The sequence below is a fragment of the Aureobasidium subglaciale genome (assembly GCF_000721755.1).
Source record: "Aureobasidium subglaciale EXF-2481 unplaced genomic scaffold scaffold_0, whole genome shotgun sequence".
Lineage (NCBI taxonomy): Eukaryota > Fungi > Ascomycota > Dothideomycetes > Dothideales > Saccotheciaceae > Aureobasidium > Aureobasidium subglaciale.
The window spans coordinates 1,086,545-1,099,321 of NW_013566995.1; the positions used below are offsets into that span (position 1 = coordinate 1,086,545).

Here is a 12,777-nt window from a genome sequence, read left to right on the forward strand (position 1 = left end):
TACTTGAATGTCATAGCTGCAGGCTGTGATGTCGTGAGGCTTGAGGCCACCAGAGATGGTAGCATTGGTAGCCATGATGGAGAATGCTTCGCGTTTGTTGGATAAGCGAAGTCACGTGTTATAAGAGAAGAAAGCAGAAGGCTCAGAGACTGAGACTGGAGAACAGGTGATTGTTGCCGAGTGAATGTTGGCGGAGATTGCTGCTCGAATGTCCTGTGGATTCACCTAGCTCGCTTTTCGCTTTCTACTCTTCACTTGGCTGAACACCGTGTTACTAGTCCTACAAGGACGCTTGAGACATTCACGAAGATCCACAGAATGTCCAACATCTCTGCAAGTGTTGTGTTGTGTTGGGTTGGATATCCTCGTGTCTTACCGTTGACGGAAGTGCATGTGTTGCATCGTTTCGTCCTCATACCCTAGTAGTACAAATAAGACGTTACTTCTCCACAGCATCTAGCATGTGGATCAACAGGCAAAGAGAGACACCTCGCGCTGTTCCAACGAAAAGAGTATGATAATGCAGAGGAATCTGATTCACCTTGTAAGGCATGAGTCAAGTGGTCAGTCAATCAGTCGTAGGCAGATGGGTGATGCGAGAGTGTGTTACGATATTAGATGAGAATTACCCACCTTACAATATGATTTCATGTATACCTTCCTTTGTCCTAGACGAATTTGCCATCTTTCCTCCACGTCGGTCAACGCGTGAAGCTGTTGCAAAGCACAGTGCTTTTCGTAAACTGAAGCGATGTCTACAAAGACACGTAATCTCTGTGACGCTCTCCACGCGCCTCCTTGATCTAGGAAATTACTGTGCCTTTTTGACAGCTCATTATCGCGTTATGTCTTCGTAGTGGAGAGTGCAAGTGACAGCATGACGGAAAGGGTTTCCTTGGCTTCCCAATCGAGATCATTGATAAGATAAGATCTTCTGAAGGCAGGGTCATACCTCTAGCATCCTTTTCCGACATTGAACTCTCTATACCACGATGGACATCGCAGTTGTCATTCTGATTAAGATATCATTTGATTCTTACTGTACATTCTGCAGGTTCCAGATGGTCTTTGATTCATATTAGATTGTTGTGGCTTTAAAGTTCGCAAATTTGCATTTTGCGTTTTCCTCGTCCAGGATTTGGAGGAGGATGTGTGCACTAAGTCACTTCGAGATCCAAAACACGAATCAGGGTTCTGTCGGGTTCAAGATCGGAGTACAAAACGAATGGCAGAAACGAGAGACTATGCGTAGAACAGGGTCATCTTCATACTTTCGTAAATAGCCAACGTTATCAATATCCATAGCCGTCATCGCCGACATAAGTGCCTGCTCTGCTACCTCCAACATCCAAGCCCAAGCCCTCAGCTAACTTCTTGCTCAAAGCCATCTTCAAGAACAGTTCTCGCGCCAGACTTCTGGTCATCTTGATAAACACTTCTGAACCAACTCTTCCAGCACCCACAGCCCGTTGTAGACACCACAGCGCTTCTCGGATTGCTGCTTCATCAGCCTGCAGGTTCCAGAGTTGCGTAGAAGCAACGGTGGGAGCGACGAGGACATGATCGATTGGTGGCTGTGGTGTAGATTTGCTGTCGGCGATGACGCGATCGCAGTCGGAGAGGGCTTGGTGAAGGATACGTTCGTTTGTTGTGAGTGTATTGTCCAGAGCTGTCAACTGCGAGAGCTCGATGTTCAGTGTTGAGTGTGCATCTTGCAAAGCGATAGATTGGGCGCGTAGAGGAGCCAGAGCAGAAGTATTCTGATTTACTTTCTGGTGGATTTGAGCGACGAGAGATTGAGATAGGAGGTGTAAAAGATGGTCCTTTTCTGGGTTAGGAGGGATGGGAGGAGCTGGACCTGATGAGGCTGTTGTCGATATGCTGACATCGAAGGGATCACTGAGGAGGTCCTGAGCAGGGGCGGATTTGACAGGGGCTGGTTGTTGATGGGGATTGTGTTGTGTCGGATAGTGCTGAGCAGACATGTTCGGAGGCATCTGTTGGAATTGTTGTGGAGGAGGTTGTTGGTATTGTTGTGGATGTGGTTGGTGGGAAGCTGAACGTATGGGTATTGGGTGCTGTTGGTATTGCTGTGGTGGTGGCAGGGGGGGAGGCTGAGTATATCGTTGGGTAGGAGTATGCGCGTTTGGCGTCAAGGGCGAAGGCGGCGTCTGTCTATAGTTCTGCTGCATCTGTTGTGGTAAGGGAGGAGCTCTCGAGTATCGCTGAGCCTGCGGCGCCTCGAAGGCGCTCCCCGGTCGCGAGTGCGGTGACTGACTTTGGCGTTCGTGCGGTAGAGGCGGCAAAGGCGGCCCATCGTTTCGACTTGTTCCAGGAGTGGCAGAATGGCCTTGCTCGCCAGGCTTGGGTGGTCGAGGCGGAGGTCCTCCTGCCGACATGTCTGCAGCATGAGATTGTGTCGGACGAGAGTGCTCTTTTGGAGGAGGTGGCGGTCGCTGCATGGGTGACTGAAGCTGTTGAACGGGTTTCGCAACAACGGGAGGTTCTCTGGCAAAGACATCTTGAAGGATGCGTAAGAAGTCGACGAGGTTCGGGCGTTGATTGACGGCCCAATCGCGCAGATACGGGTGGTAGACTCGCCCGTCCACGCCGACATGCTGCCCAGGACGGATAGCCATACCATCACCAGGGAGTACGAAGACGATGATTCCCTCGGGATCCGCGGGATATGCATGCGGTAGCCATATCGTCACGGGAAACCTGTAGACGGTACCGCGAAACTTGACCGGGAGCGTGCCCGAAAGGCGCAGCAACAGTGCTGGCCGTCCAGTGTTGTATGTGTACACTTCGGTTCGAGGTGATAGTGAGGGATATGCCGAGAGGGCGGCGACACTGTCGCTATAGGCACGTTGGGCATCATGGTATTCCTACTCTCCCTGTCAGTCGTCTGCCCATTGAGGCGTAGGGGGTTGAAGCCATTGTACACTCAGGAGCACACTGTACAGCCATTGCAGCACCTGATCAGGCAATCCTGCCATATTGTACAGATCAGCGACTTGTCTGTTCTCCCCACAAATCTATACCTTCGTATTGCGACGTGCGCTTGTTGACTGCACGCGACGGACAGCTACGCCCGCCGAACTCTTCGTCATCGCGGGGCACTCGCGACCGCCGAGCACAAGCCCAGACCGCTCGGCTCCCGGCTGCTTCAACTCACGCCTCCAGACCTTCTTTCGACGTCTCCTGTCCCTTTTCTCCTAGTCCATATTGATATGTGTGACTATTTATTATACAGATGGCCAGTGTGGTAAGCCTGCAGACAACTGCCCGCGACCGTGATCGAGCCGTGAGCATCATGAAGTCTGGCTGCTCGTCCAACGACTGCTACGCTTCAGCCCGCCAACTGTCGCGGCCTTCTGTGCCAACACACAGCGGTGCACGAGACAACATGTAAGTTCGGCGCGATTGATGCAAACAAACATGTAGGTATCAAGAGCGATCTTCATTCTCCAGTCATGCCTTTTTCCATGCTTTCTTTCGGCCATTCTTCCGCGCTTTTTGACATACATCTACAGCCTACCAGCTGCCTCATGCCTCAAGAGTCGATGCAGATCCAGGACCATGTTTCACAGTCTCGCGGAGTGCAGCCACTCAATACCTATCACCAATACCAAGCGCAAATGATCACAAGCTACACCATTCTCAGCCCGATTAACATGTTGCATGCTCGGATGCTGTACCTGCTTCAGATCGTCGCCCACTGCACCGATCGCATGGATACACTGTACGACTCAGACTCTTCGTCTTGACAGACGATCTACGGACAGACATCAGGGTTCGCCAGCAAGATTCACCACATCTCGTAGCTCAATCGTGGATAGAGATCGTCAGTCAATCTCACAACCCCATATACCTTTTATCTATGGGGTAAGTAAGCTAAGTCGCAAGTTCAAAACTGGAACGGATCTCTCTTCAACGCAGTAGGCAGGAGGGTACTCCATCTGGAGGAATTGGCAAAGCCTGATGACCCGCAATACATTTGAGCGTCACTACAACCGGATAAAGTACTTGATTCTTCCTGTGGTTCTTCCAGAGCGCCGCGGAGGTTGTCCTACCACTCGATCCTCTCTCCTAGCACAAACATCGTTGAACTAGATCTGAACATGCTGGGGTTCTCACCGAGGACACACCGATTACACCATCTCCAGGTCATACGTAGACGCCTAGGGTTGCCGTGCCCCTCTGCCTGATCGGGACAGTGTGCCGGCAGCTGTGGAGTCGTGGGGCGCGGGGCGACTGGGGGCTCCGCAAGAGATCCCAGACGACCTCACCGCGCCAGTGAGCTACGTAGTATGTTCTCGGATGTTTTATCGGCAAAGTCGGTATGTGCCTCATCCGGGAATCTCTTACATACCGCTCATTAAAATACCAGCGGAGGATGCGACAGCGGTCCGCCCTTACCTCTTGTCAACTTGGCGGTGTCTCCATCAATTTCTAGGCGGTTTCAAGGCATCAATCTGTACCGACATTATGCCCTAACACCGACATAGTGTCTGGTCGCGAACCACAAAGGGGTGCGTCCATGAGTAAGCTGCTGTCCAACTCGATGCACCTGCAATCATGTGTGCCTGCACTGTTCACAAGTCCGGTTCAACAACCGACGTTTGCCGATCGCTATCAGCACGAGCAAGCAGACTCTGAAGTTCACTCTTTCTCGAAACGAAACAGAACCTGCCACAGCCGATGATCCTTTGCAGCACGGATGACTTACTAGAGAGAACAGTTTGTGACAGTTCGAGCAAGTATAATACACCTCCACATGCTCCGCGTTGATGCCATGTGCTGTGGCAGAAAAGTGTGCTAGACGATCAGTCGGCCTTTACCATTTGTCTTTGCAAGGACGTTGCCGATCTCAAACCATCGCAGCATCGCTCGCGAAAACCGATCCTTCACCCTGGTTCAGGGCGTTATCTTGCAATTCAATACGACTTCTGGCTCCAGTTTTTTCTCGGAAAGAACTCCCACCAGTGACAGTCGACCGTAACCGAAGAGATTGCCAATCCGTTGCATTTTGTTAGCCTCGGCCGAGCGCACACCGACGACCAACATCTCGTCCCGATGCCGAATCGTGCTGCAATGCTGCCCACGGAGCTTGACTAAGAAATGTGAAGCGCTTGCTGCTAAAGTGCATCTGAGATCTATCCTTGAAACCATAGACACGCCACCGACGCAATTCGTTCTATTATGCTTGACTCAAGCGCGTGCCATCAAAGCTTTCACCCGCCATCGACAGGAGCTTATTTACGGTACAAAAGAGCGGTATGTGACATCATGCTCCGGAAAATCCTCTTACCAACTTGGCTTTTTACAGTCTTTTACAAACCTTGGGAGAAAATTCGTATTAGCACACAGACTCGCTGTTCGTTAGCCAACAGTAAGATTCAACCTGTCTATTGTTGTGTCGTGCCAAGTCGTTAGAAAAACGCCATGTGCTCATTGCCAAGCACTAATCCAGAGCTCGCGACTCTTGCGTCGGCGAAGCTCTCTCTCAACGACGTCTTATTCCCTTGAAGATCTTTTCCCGACATGTTTCACGGTGGATTCAACCTCTCGGCGGACTGGTTGCGAAAATGACTGTGGGCCCTTATGACCCACCATCCACATTCTCTCCGCAACGGCTGTTTTGTCCGTCATCGATGCTGCGTGTGCTGTGTTTGGGTGCTTGAGTTTTCCGAGTCGATGTCGTAGATATATAACTGGGTCCCTCCCCATGGTAGGCCCTCCACAGCTCCGCAAGCATTGCTTTTTATCCCGGATCCCTTTGAGACGATCTGTTTTCGTGTACTGCTTGACAACACCGGAAAGATGACTGTTTCAACAAACTCAGAAGGTGTTCCCACCTACTGGGGTACCTCTGGTAGAGGTCTCCAGATGCTCATTACCGCCGTCGCTACTACCGATTTCCTGCTCTTTGGTTATGATCAGGGCGTCATGTCTGGTATCATCGAATCTGACGTTTTCCTCGAGGAGTTCCCTGAAGCTGGCTGGGGCAGTAACTGGCAAGGCTTCATTGTCTCAATCTACGCTGTCGGCTGTCTATTCGGTGCTATCTTCATTCTCACGCTTGGCGACAAACTCGGTCGCCGCAAGTCTATCTACATTGGTGCTACGGTCATGATCATCGGTGTCGTTATTCAGGTTGCCTGTATTGGCACGAGCTCAGGAAGTACCGCACAATTCATCATTGGACGTTTCATCACTGGTGTAAGTTTTGTCGAAACACATTCTATCGCTTCCGCCACTGACTTTTCCTTAGCTCGGAAACGGTATCAACACATCGACAATCCCTACTTACCAAGCCGAGTGCTCCAAAGCCCACAACAGAGGCAAGGTCATCTGCATTGAGGGTGGCAACGTCGCTATCGGCACGCTCATCGCTTACTGGATCGACTACGGATGCAGCTATGGTCCTAAGGACCTCGTATGGCGCTTCCCTATCGCTTTCCAGTGTGTGTTCGCCCTGATCGTCCTCGGCCTTACTACAAGACTTCCCGAATCTCCCAGATGGTTACTCTCGCACGATCGACAAGATGAAGCTGCGGTCGTCCTAGCATCGCTGCAAGGTAAGCCTGTCGATGATGCCGACGTCAAGCTTGAGAGCGGTATCATCCTCGACTCCATCAAGGCTGCTGGCGGCTTCGGCGAGTCCACTCCTTTCTCCGCCCTTCTCACTGGTGGCAAGACCCAGCATCTTCGTCGCATGTTGCTCGGTGCCGGTTCCCAATTCATGCAGCAACTCTCTGGTTGCAACGCTGTCATCTACTACTTCCCTGTTCTGTTCCGCGACTCCATTGGTACATCGAAGAACTTGTCGCTTTTGCTCGGTGGAATCAACATGGTTGTCTACTCTATCTTCGCCACAACCTCCTGGTTCCTCGTTGAGCGTGTTGGGCGCCGCAAGCTTTTCCTTTACGGCACTGTCGGTCAATGTCTGTCCATGGTCTTGGTCTTCGCTTGTCTGATCCCTGGTGATGCCCAATCTGCCAAGGGTGCTGCTGTTGGTCTCTTCACCTACATCGCATTCTTCGGTGCCACCTGGTTGCCTCTGCCCTGGTTGTACCCCGCCGAGATCAACCCTCTCAAGACTCGTGCAAAGGCCAACGCTACCTCCACCGTTTCCAACTGGGCATGGAACTTCTTCATTGTCATGATCACCCCCGTTCTCATCGAAAGCATTGGTTGGGGTACTTACCTCTTCTTCGCTGCCCTCAACGCCCTCTTCTTCCCCGTCATCTACTTCTTCTACCCTGAGACCAGCGGACGTTCTCTCGAAGAGATTGATCTCATCTTTGCCAAGGGTTACCTCGAGAAGATGTCCTACGTTACCGCCGCCAAGGAGCTTCCTCACCTTACCGGTCCCGAGATCGATGCAAAGGCCCGCGAGTACGGCTTCCAGTCTTCCGACGACGAGGCTGGCCAGCTCAAGGACGCTCGCTTCGGCGAGAAGGAGGACGAGATGGCTTACAACGGCGGTGGCCAGATGGCCTAAGCAGATCGAGAGGCACCTACGACTCTCCTTCTCCACTTTTTAATGACCCTTGTGTGTTTTTAACGACCACTAGATGCGCAACATAGAGAAGCCTGGCAGCTTCTGCTTTTGGTTTGTTTGTGCAAAACCCATAGAGATACCACTTTTTGCCTTTTTTTACATTTGTTTATTAGAGATAGACTCTTACATATGATACCACGCACAGAATGCATAGAACTGCTATTTTACCATCATCTTTCCATCTTTCCATCCATACCAGTAGTACCTTTCTGGTGTGTTTATCGATTTACATCATTTAGCTATCTCCACTATGACTTTATTTCGAGCATGCTACCAATACAGCGATCGCGCAAATGTCACAGTGACGAGGTGGGCTGGCAAATCCCAAAGCCAAAGAGTCAAAAAGCACCCGTCGTCAAGAAAAGTCTCCGATCCAATCAAAGCCCACCCGGTCTTCTACCCGTGTCCGCCCTTTGCTGCTCCGAGCTCAAAACCAGCAACCACCCGGGAAAGCATGTGTGCATGCAAGGTACACATGACACATTTTTCTCAGCAGGGGTGTGAGATCGAAATCGAGGGCGATTACAAAAACAACGATTGATTGCTCTTCAAAGCGCTTTCGATGTGTAAGAACACGACCTTTGCTCAGAGTTTTCTTCGATAGTCAGCAGCACTTGGAGTTTGCCATCAATGTGTTGGTTACGATCTGAATAGATGCAGATGATGATGCCATCAAAAACATTCTGCAAGGTCGCCGACATGATCCCTCTTCACCGCTTTCATCACCGCCTTCATGTGCAAAAAACTCCACAATCTCCACCCTCATCCTCTCCGCGACAAGACACGGGAGAATGACCGAAGCCCTGCTGCCTGATATGATGTGCATTTGAAGCTCCTTTCATCCTATCGGTCCTTTTCTCTCTTTGCTCGATCCCAATGTCTTGGCTTTTGTCGGAGCTTCGAAAGACTTCATCTCCTGAGTCTTCGTGTTGTAGGTCAACGGTGCGTTGCTATTACTTTGCTTAACGTCGGTGGTTCTTCGAGACTTTTCTTGTGCGGTGGGTGTTGCTGAGTGAGGATGCCGTTTGGCAGTAGGTCGAAGTCAATACTTCGGTTCCTTCTGGTTTATGGATTGTTCAATCGACCATGAGTCCTCACGCTTTCTGTTCCAAAATGTATCAACTTTGAGCTGAATGTCTACTTAGTCGGGCGACTGCAAGAGCTGAAAGACATTGCACTGATAAGTGTGCGAAGCGTCAGTCCAAGTAGGAGCAAACAGCCCGAACGATTGCCTTGAACAACACATCATAAAGTCTGCAGCGATGTCTCTGGTACAAATCAAGTCACAATGGACGTGTAGCTATGCTCACTCTGCGTTGCGTTACCTTTTCGATCTGCCCGCACAAACACAAGTGAGAGCACCAGACAGACGTTAGCGGGGCTGTCGTCTCAGAAGTCTTGGTCGATTGTGCACACAGTAGAATTCTCATTGAGGGTTGTCTATCCCGACTGTGAATTGTGAGTGAACATTGACGCGTCTTTTTCCGGTATCTCACTCCAGTCTTCTCACCACATCATCTCTTCTCTGAGCTTGTCGCCAACAACACTTCCTGCCCCCCATATCTCTCGCTTCCTCCAACCTTTGCCTTCCACAACACTACTTTACCAACAATACATCAAGGCATTCTGCTAGCGTGTCGTGCAACCTAACTCCGCCACGATGTCCTACGCACTCTATAACGAGAATCGCCGTTCCTCAATCCTGAGCATGCTAGAACGCATCGAGAAAGGCAACTCAAAGATCCTCGCTATGATGGACAGAGAGATCCACTACGACATTATTACCAATATCATGCCGGTATATGACATGAGCTGCTTCAGCGCCATCATGGGCTTGTGCCATGCTGATTGGGAAGAGACCGAGGTGAATACGCGCCAAACGGACACTCAATCACAATTGCTTGCGTAGTGAATCGGCACGGTCGCCTTCTGGTCGCACACGCCTATGTTCTAGAGCGTTCCGCCGCAGCTGTCCTCAACCCCGAAGCCGTCGACAACATTGACAAGGAGCTTCGTGGACTTCTGCTGTCTCTTCTAAACGAAAAGCAAGAGGCTTTCGTGTCACCTCCAGGCATGGTGAGAGTCTTCCCAAAGCCAAAGAACGCAAACGTCCCTGATGGCATGTTTGTTGGTGCCGTTGGTGATCTCACCGATATGAGACAGACCTGCCGAGACCTTGGCTATGTCCACAAGATTGCCGAGTTTGACACTTATCCTGAAAGAGTCATGGATTACACTTCTTTGAGAAAGGCCTGGGAAGTCAGAGCGCGCAAACTGGTATGCTTTTTCCCATCATCGAAGAGTGTGACATACACGAATACTGACTATGAGAAGATCGACCTGGGCTTACTTGGTCGCCGCAATCTCAACGTCGAGTCTTTTGCCAAAGAGTTCTCCCCTTTCTACACTGCTAGGCCCGGTGAGATCGATAATCTCGCCTTTATGACTACCCGTAACACTGTGCCTATCACCAACAATGAAGATGATGACTACAGCTCTGAGGCCATAGAAAGCGACGAGCAGAGTAACGGCAGTGACGCGATCCACAGCGCCGCCAAAATCACCCAGCAGGATTCTGAAAAGCCCACCGAAGCCGAGATCGAATGCAAGAAAGCCAAGAATCGCAAAAAGAACCAAAACAGAAAGGCCAACAAAAAGGCTCAAAAGCCTCAGCCGCAGCAGCAGCAAGAATCCTCCATCAATGAATCCGACACCGACACATTCATGGCCAACCTTATGAAGAGCTATAATCTTTCTTCTAGCCAGACTGCGGAGGACGAAACCGAGCTGATTCCCAGTATCAAGTACTGGGACATTAACGTGTTCGTTCCCAAGTCCGCTGGTAAAAGCAAACAGGCCAAAGACTCTGATGATGAGGCAAAGTAAGTCGACAGATGATCTGAGTCATTTCCACGCAACTGAGGAATTGGCAGCTAACGGACATATCAACCTGACGTCAGTAGCACGAGAGAGGAAGGAGAGAACAAAGCACAGTGAACAAGAGACGTGCAGGAACAAGCAGGACTTGAAGCCGAAAGAAGAGAACATAGTAACTGGTTCGAAAGCACCAGATCATACAGACACACCCACAACAGTCAAGAGCAATCAAACTACAGGACATTTTATCTCATGACAAACCTTCGGAAAAGCATCGTCTGGGGGAAAAAAATTGCAAGGCCCAGTCTGATTCTCCCCGTGTGTGCAGAATACTGCCACACAATCTCTCTCCTCAATGATCGAATTAGGGTAACGACGAGCTGTAGAAAGGCACAGTCACGTTGTATGTCGTCGAATCTAGCACAGGGAGTCGATGACACGAAATATCCCGACGACATCGCTCCAGGTTAAGCACGTATAGTGCCTTATGGCAGCAACTGCATGAGTGACAGTCATTCGCACACGAGGAGGGATGTATATCACGATCAACCAAGAATCTGCTCACAATCATATCACAACTACTTGCCAAAAATTCCGTGGAAAAAAAATCAGTGAATAAACATAAATTCTATTAACTATATACAATAAAAAACCCCAGCGATCATCAAGACCACTCTCTGCATTTGCGTCAAATATTTCAAGAACAAAAGAAAAAAAGATTGTACCACTTCCCACCACTACCTAAGCACTGCTGGTAGAAGTGGGCAGCGAGACAGTAATAGAAGCCTCACTCAAATAGCTAGAGATCACACTTTGAACTTCGGAAACAAAGAGACTGGTAGCACTAGGCTGAAGAGTAGCGCCGTATCCAGTAGGAGTGGAGAAGGAAGAGAATGAAGGCATAGAGATGGACTGCGCTGCCAGAGCGCTGCTGAAGCGAGATTCGACAGAGGAAATTATGCTCGAGACGTATCTGTCGTTGACGGCAAAGGTGCCGTTGCTGTTGGAGAATTGAGGGGTTGGAGTGGGGGAAGCCTCGACGGAAGACGTGGATGATGAGGTGGTGCTGCTGGGAGTAGGCTCGATCGACGAGCTGGTAGAAATTACAGAAGAGCTGGTGGAAGACTCGATCAACGAGCTTGATGTTGAAGACTCGGTCAACGAGCTGGATGCTGAAGACTCAATAGAGCTTAAGGAGGGGAGAGCTAAAGAGCTAGAGGTAGAGACAAAGGAGCTGGTGGGCTCGACAGAAGATGATGTCGAGACGCTGGAAATTGAAGACGACGAGCTGGAGTGGCTCGAGGATGAGCTCAAAAATGAGGAAGCAACGATCGAGCTGCTCGAAGTGGAAGATGCTGATGCCGAAGTGGACGAGAAAGCCGAGGAGCTCGAAGTGGATGGGACAGCTGAAGAGCTGGTGCTGAGAGAGCTGGAAGATACAGCGGATGAAGAAGATACACGAGATGATGCAGACGACGAAGGAGTGCTGGATATGGCCTTCGATGATGAAGGCGACTTTTGTGCAGTGATCTGGGAGACGACTGCAGAGATCTTGGAGGCAAGCTTAGACGAGACCTTGGACTCGACGCTTGAGATCTTGGACTGGATGCTGGAGACCTTTGCAGGGATCTTGGTGGTAGCAGGAATGGGAACAGCCTTTGCCGAGGAGGAGCTAGACTTGGAGCTGGAGGTGGAGGATGAAACCTTCTTCACAGAACTAGAAACCTTAGATGAAGAGGATGGGGCCTTTGAGATGCTGCTGGAGGAAGACTTCTTCGCAGAAGAAGTGACCTTGGAGGAGGATGATGATGAGGTCTTCTTGGCCGAGCTTGAAGCGGGGGTCTTTTTGACTGAAGACGATGACTTGATGGAACTCTTACTCGTCGAGGAGCTCTTCTTGGTAGAGGAGGTTGTCTTTGCGCTTGTCTTGCTTGACGATGATTTGCCCATGGAGGAGGTGGCCAAGAACTCAGGTAGAACGATAACAACACCACCAACACGAGTGGTAGATGCGATCAACATGTTACCGGCAGGCGCGCGCTCGAAGAGTTCAACAACGTCAACAGAGTCAACTTCTATCTGCTTGACATTGCGAGGAGCAGCCACAGCTGTACCAGCGAGCAGGGAGACAAGAGCCACCTGACTGATAGGAGCTTCAAAGCGCATTGTGGGTGATATCGAGGGGGATTAACGATTAAAGTAATGGGAATTAGTGTAATCAAGTGAATGAGATAGAACGAGGAGATGGCACTCAAGGCGTGGCGAGTAGAAGACGTGCTGAGTTGCTGCTGAGATCAGAGGAACAGAGCAGGATATCCATGTTATATCTT

General features: G+C 50.4%; 3 protein-coding genes across 3 annotated transcripts; 1 reads left to right on the forward strand and 2 right to left on the reverse strand.

Annotated features, from left to right (window-relative positions):
• Window positions 1–1,055: 1,055 nt before the first annotated feature.
• Window positions 1,056–3,049, reverse strand: AUEXF2481DRAFT_34708 (uncharacterized protein). Its single transcript, XM_013493544.1, has 2 exons — window positions 2,946–3,049; window positions 1,056–2,888 (listed from the first exon to the last, which is right to left on the reverse strand). The coding sequence occupies exons 1-2, from the start codon at window positions 2,997–2,999 to the stop codon at window positions 1,293–1,295; spliced, it is 1,650 nt and encodes a 549-aa protein (XP_013348998.1). The 5' UTR covers window positions 3,000–3,049; the 3' UTR covers window positions 1,056–1,292.
• A 2,489-nt stretch (window positions 3,050–5,538) lies between these two features.
• AUEXF2481DRAFT_75567 (uncharacterized protein) lies at window positions 5,539–7,749 on the forward strand. The gene is made up of 2 exons (XM_013493545.1): window positions 5,539–6,225; window positions 6,278–7,749. The coding sequence occupies exons 1-2, from the start codon at window positions 5,827–5,829 to the stop codon at window positions 7,508–7,510; spliced, it is 1,632 nt and encodes a 543-aa protein (XP_013348999.1). The 5' UTR covers window positions 5,539–5,826; the 3' UTR covers window positions 7,511–7,749.
• Window positions 7,750–11,188: 3,439 nt separating this feature from the next.
• On the reverse strand, window positions 11,189–12,613 carry AUEXF2481DRAFT_24819 (uncharacterized protein; the record flags this gene model as incomplete). The annotated part of the gene is made up of 1 exon (XM_013493546.1): window positions 11,189–12,613. One exon carries the CDS (start codon window positions 12,611–12,613, stop codon window positions 11,189–11,191), a length of 1,425 nt encoding a protein of 474 aa, XP_013349000.1.
• Window positions 12,614–12,777: the final 164 nt, after the last annotated feature.

Coding starts and splice junctions, on each gene's coding strand:
- AUEXF2481DRAFT_75567 (XM_013493545.1), top strand. CDS start 5,827: ATGACTGTTTCAACAAACTCAGAAGGTGTTCCCACCTACTGGGGTACC. Junction 6,226..6,277: donor TTGGACGTTTCATCACTGGT/GTAAGTTTTGTC, acceptor ACTTTTCCTTAG/CTCGGAAACGGTATCAACAC.
- AUEXF2481DRAFT_34708 (XM_013493544.1), bottom strand. CDS start 2,999: ATGGCAGGATTGCCTGATCAGGTGCTGCAATGGCTGTACAGTGTGCTC. Junction 2,889..2,945: donor TGTACAGTGTGCTCCTGAGT/GTACAATGGCTT, acceptor CAGGGAGAGTAG/GAATACCATGATGCCCAACG.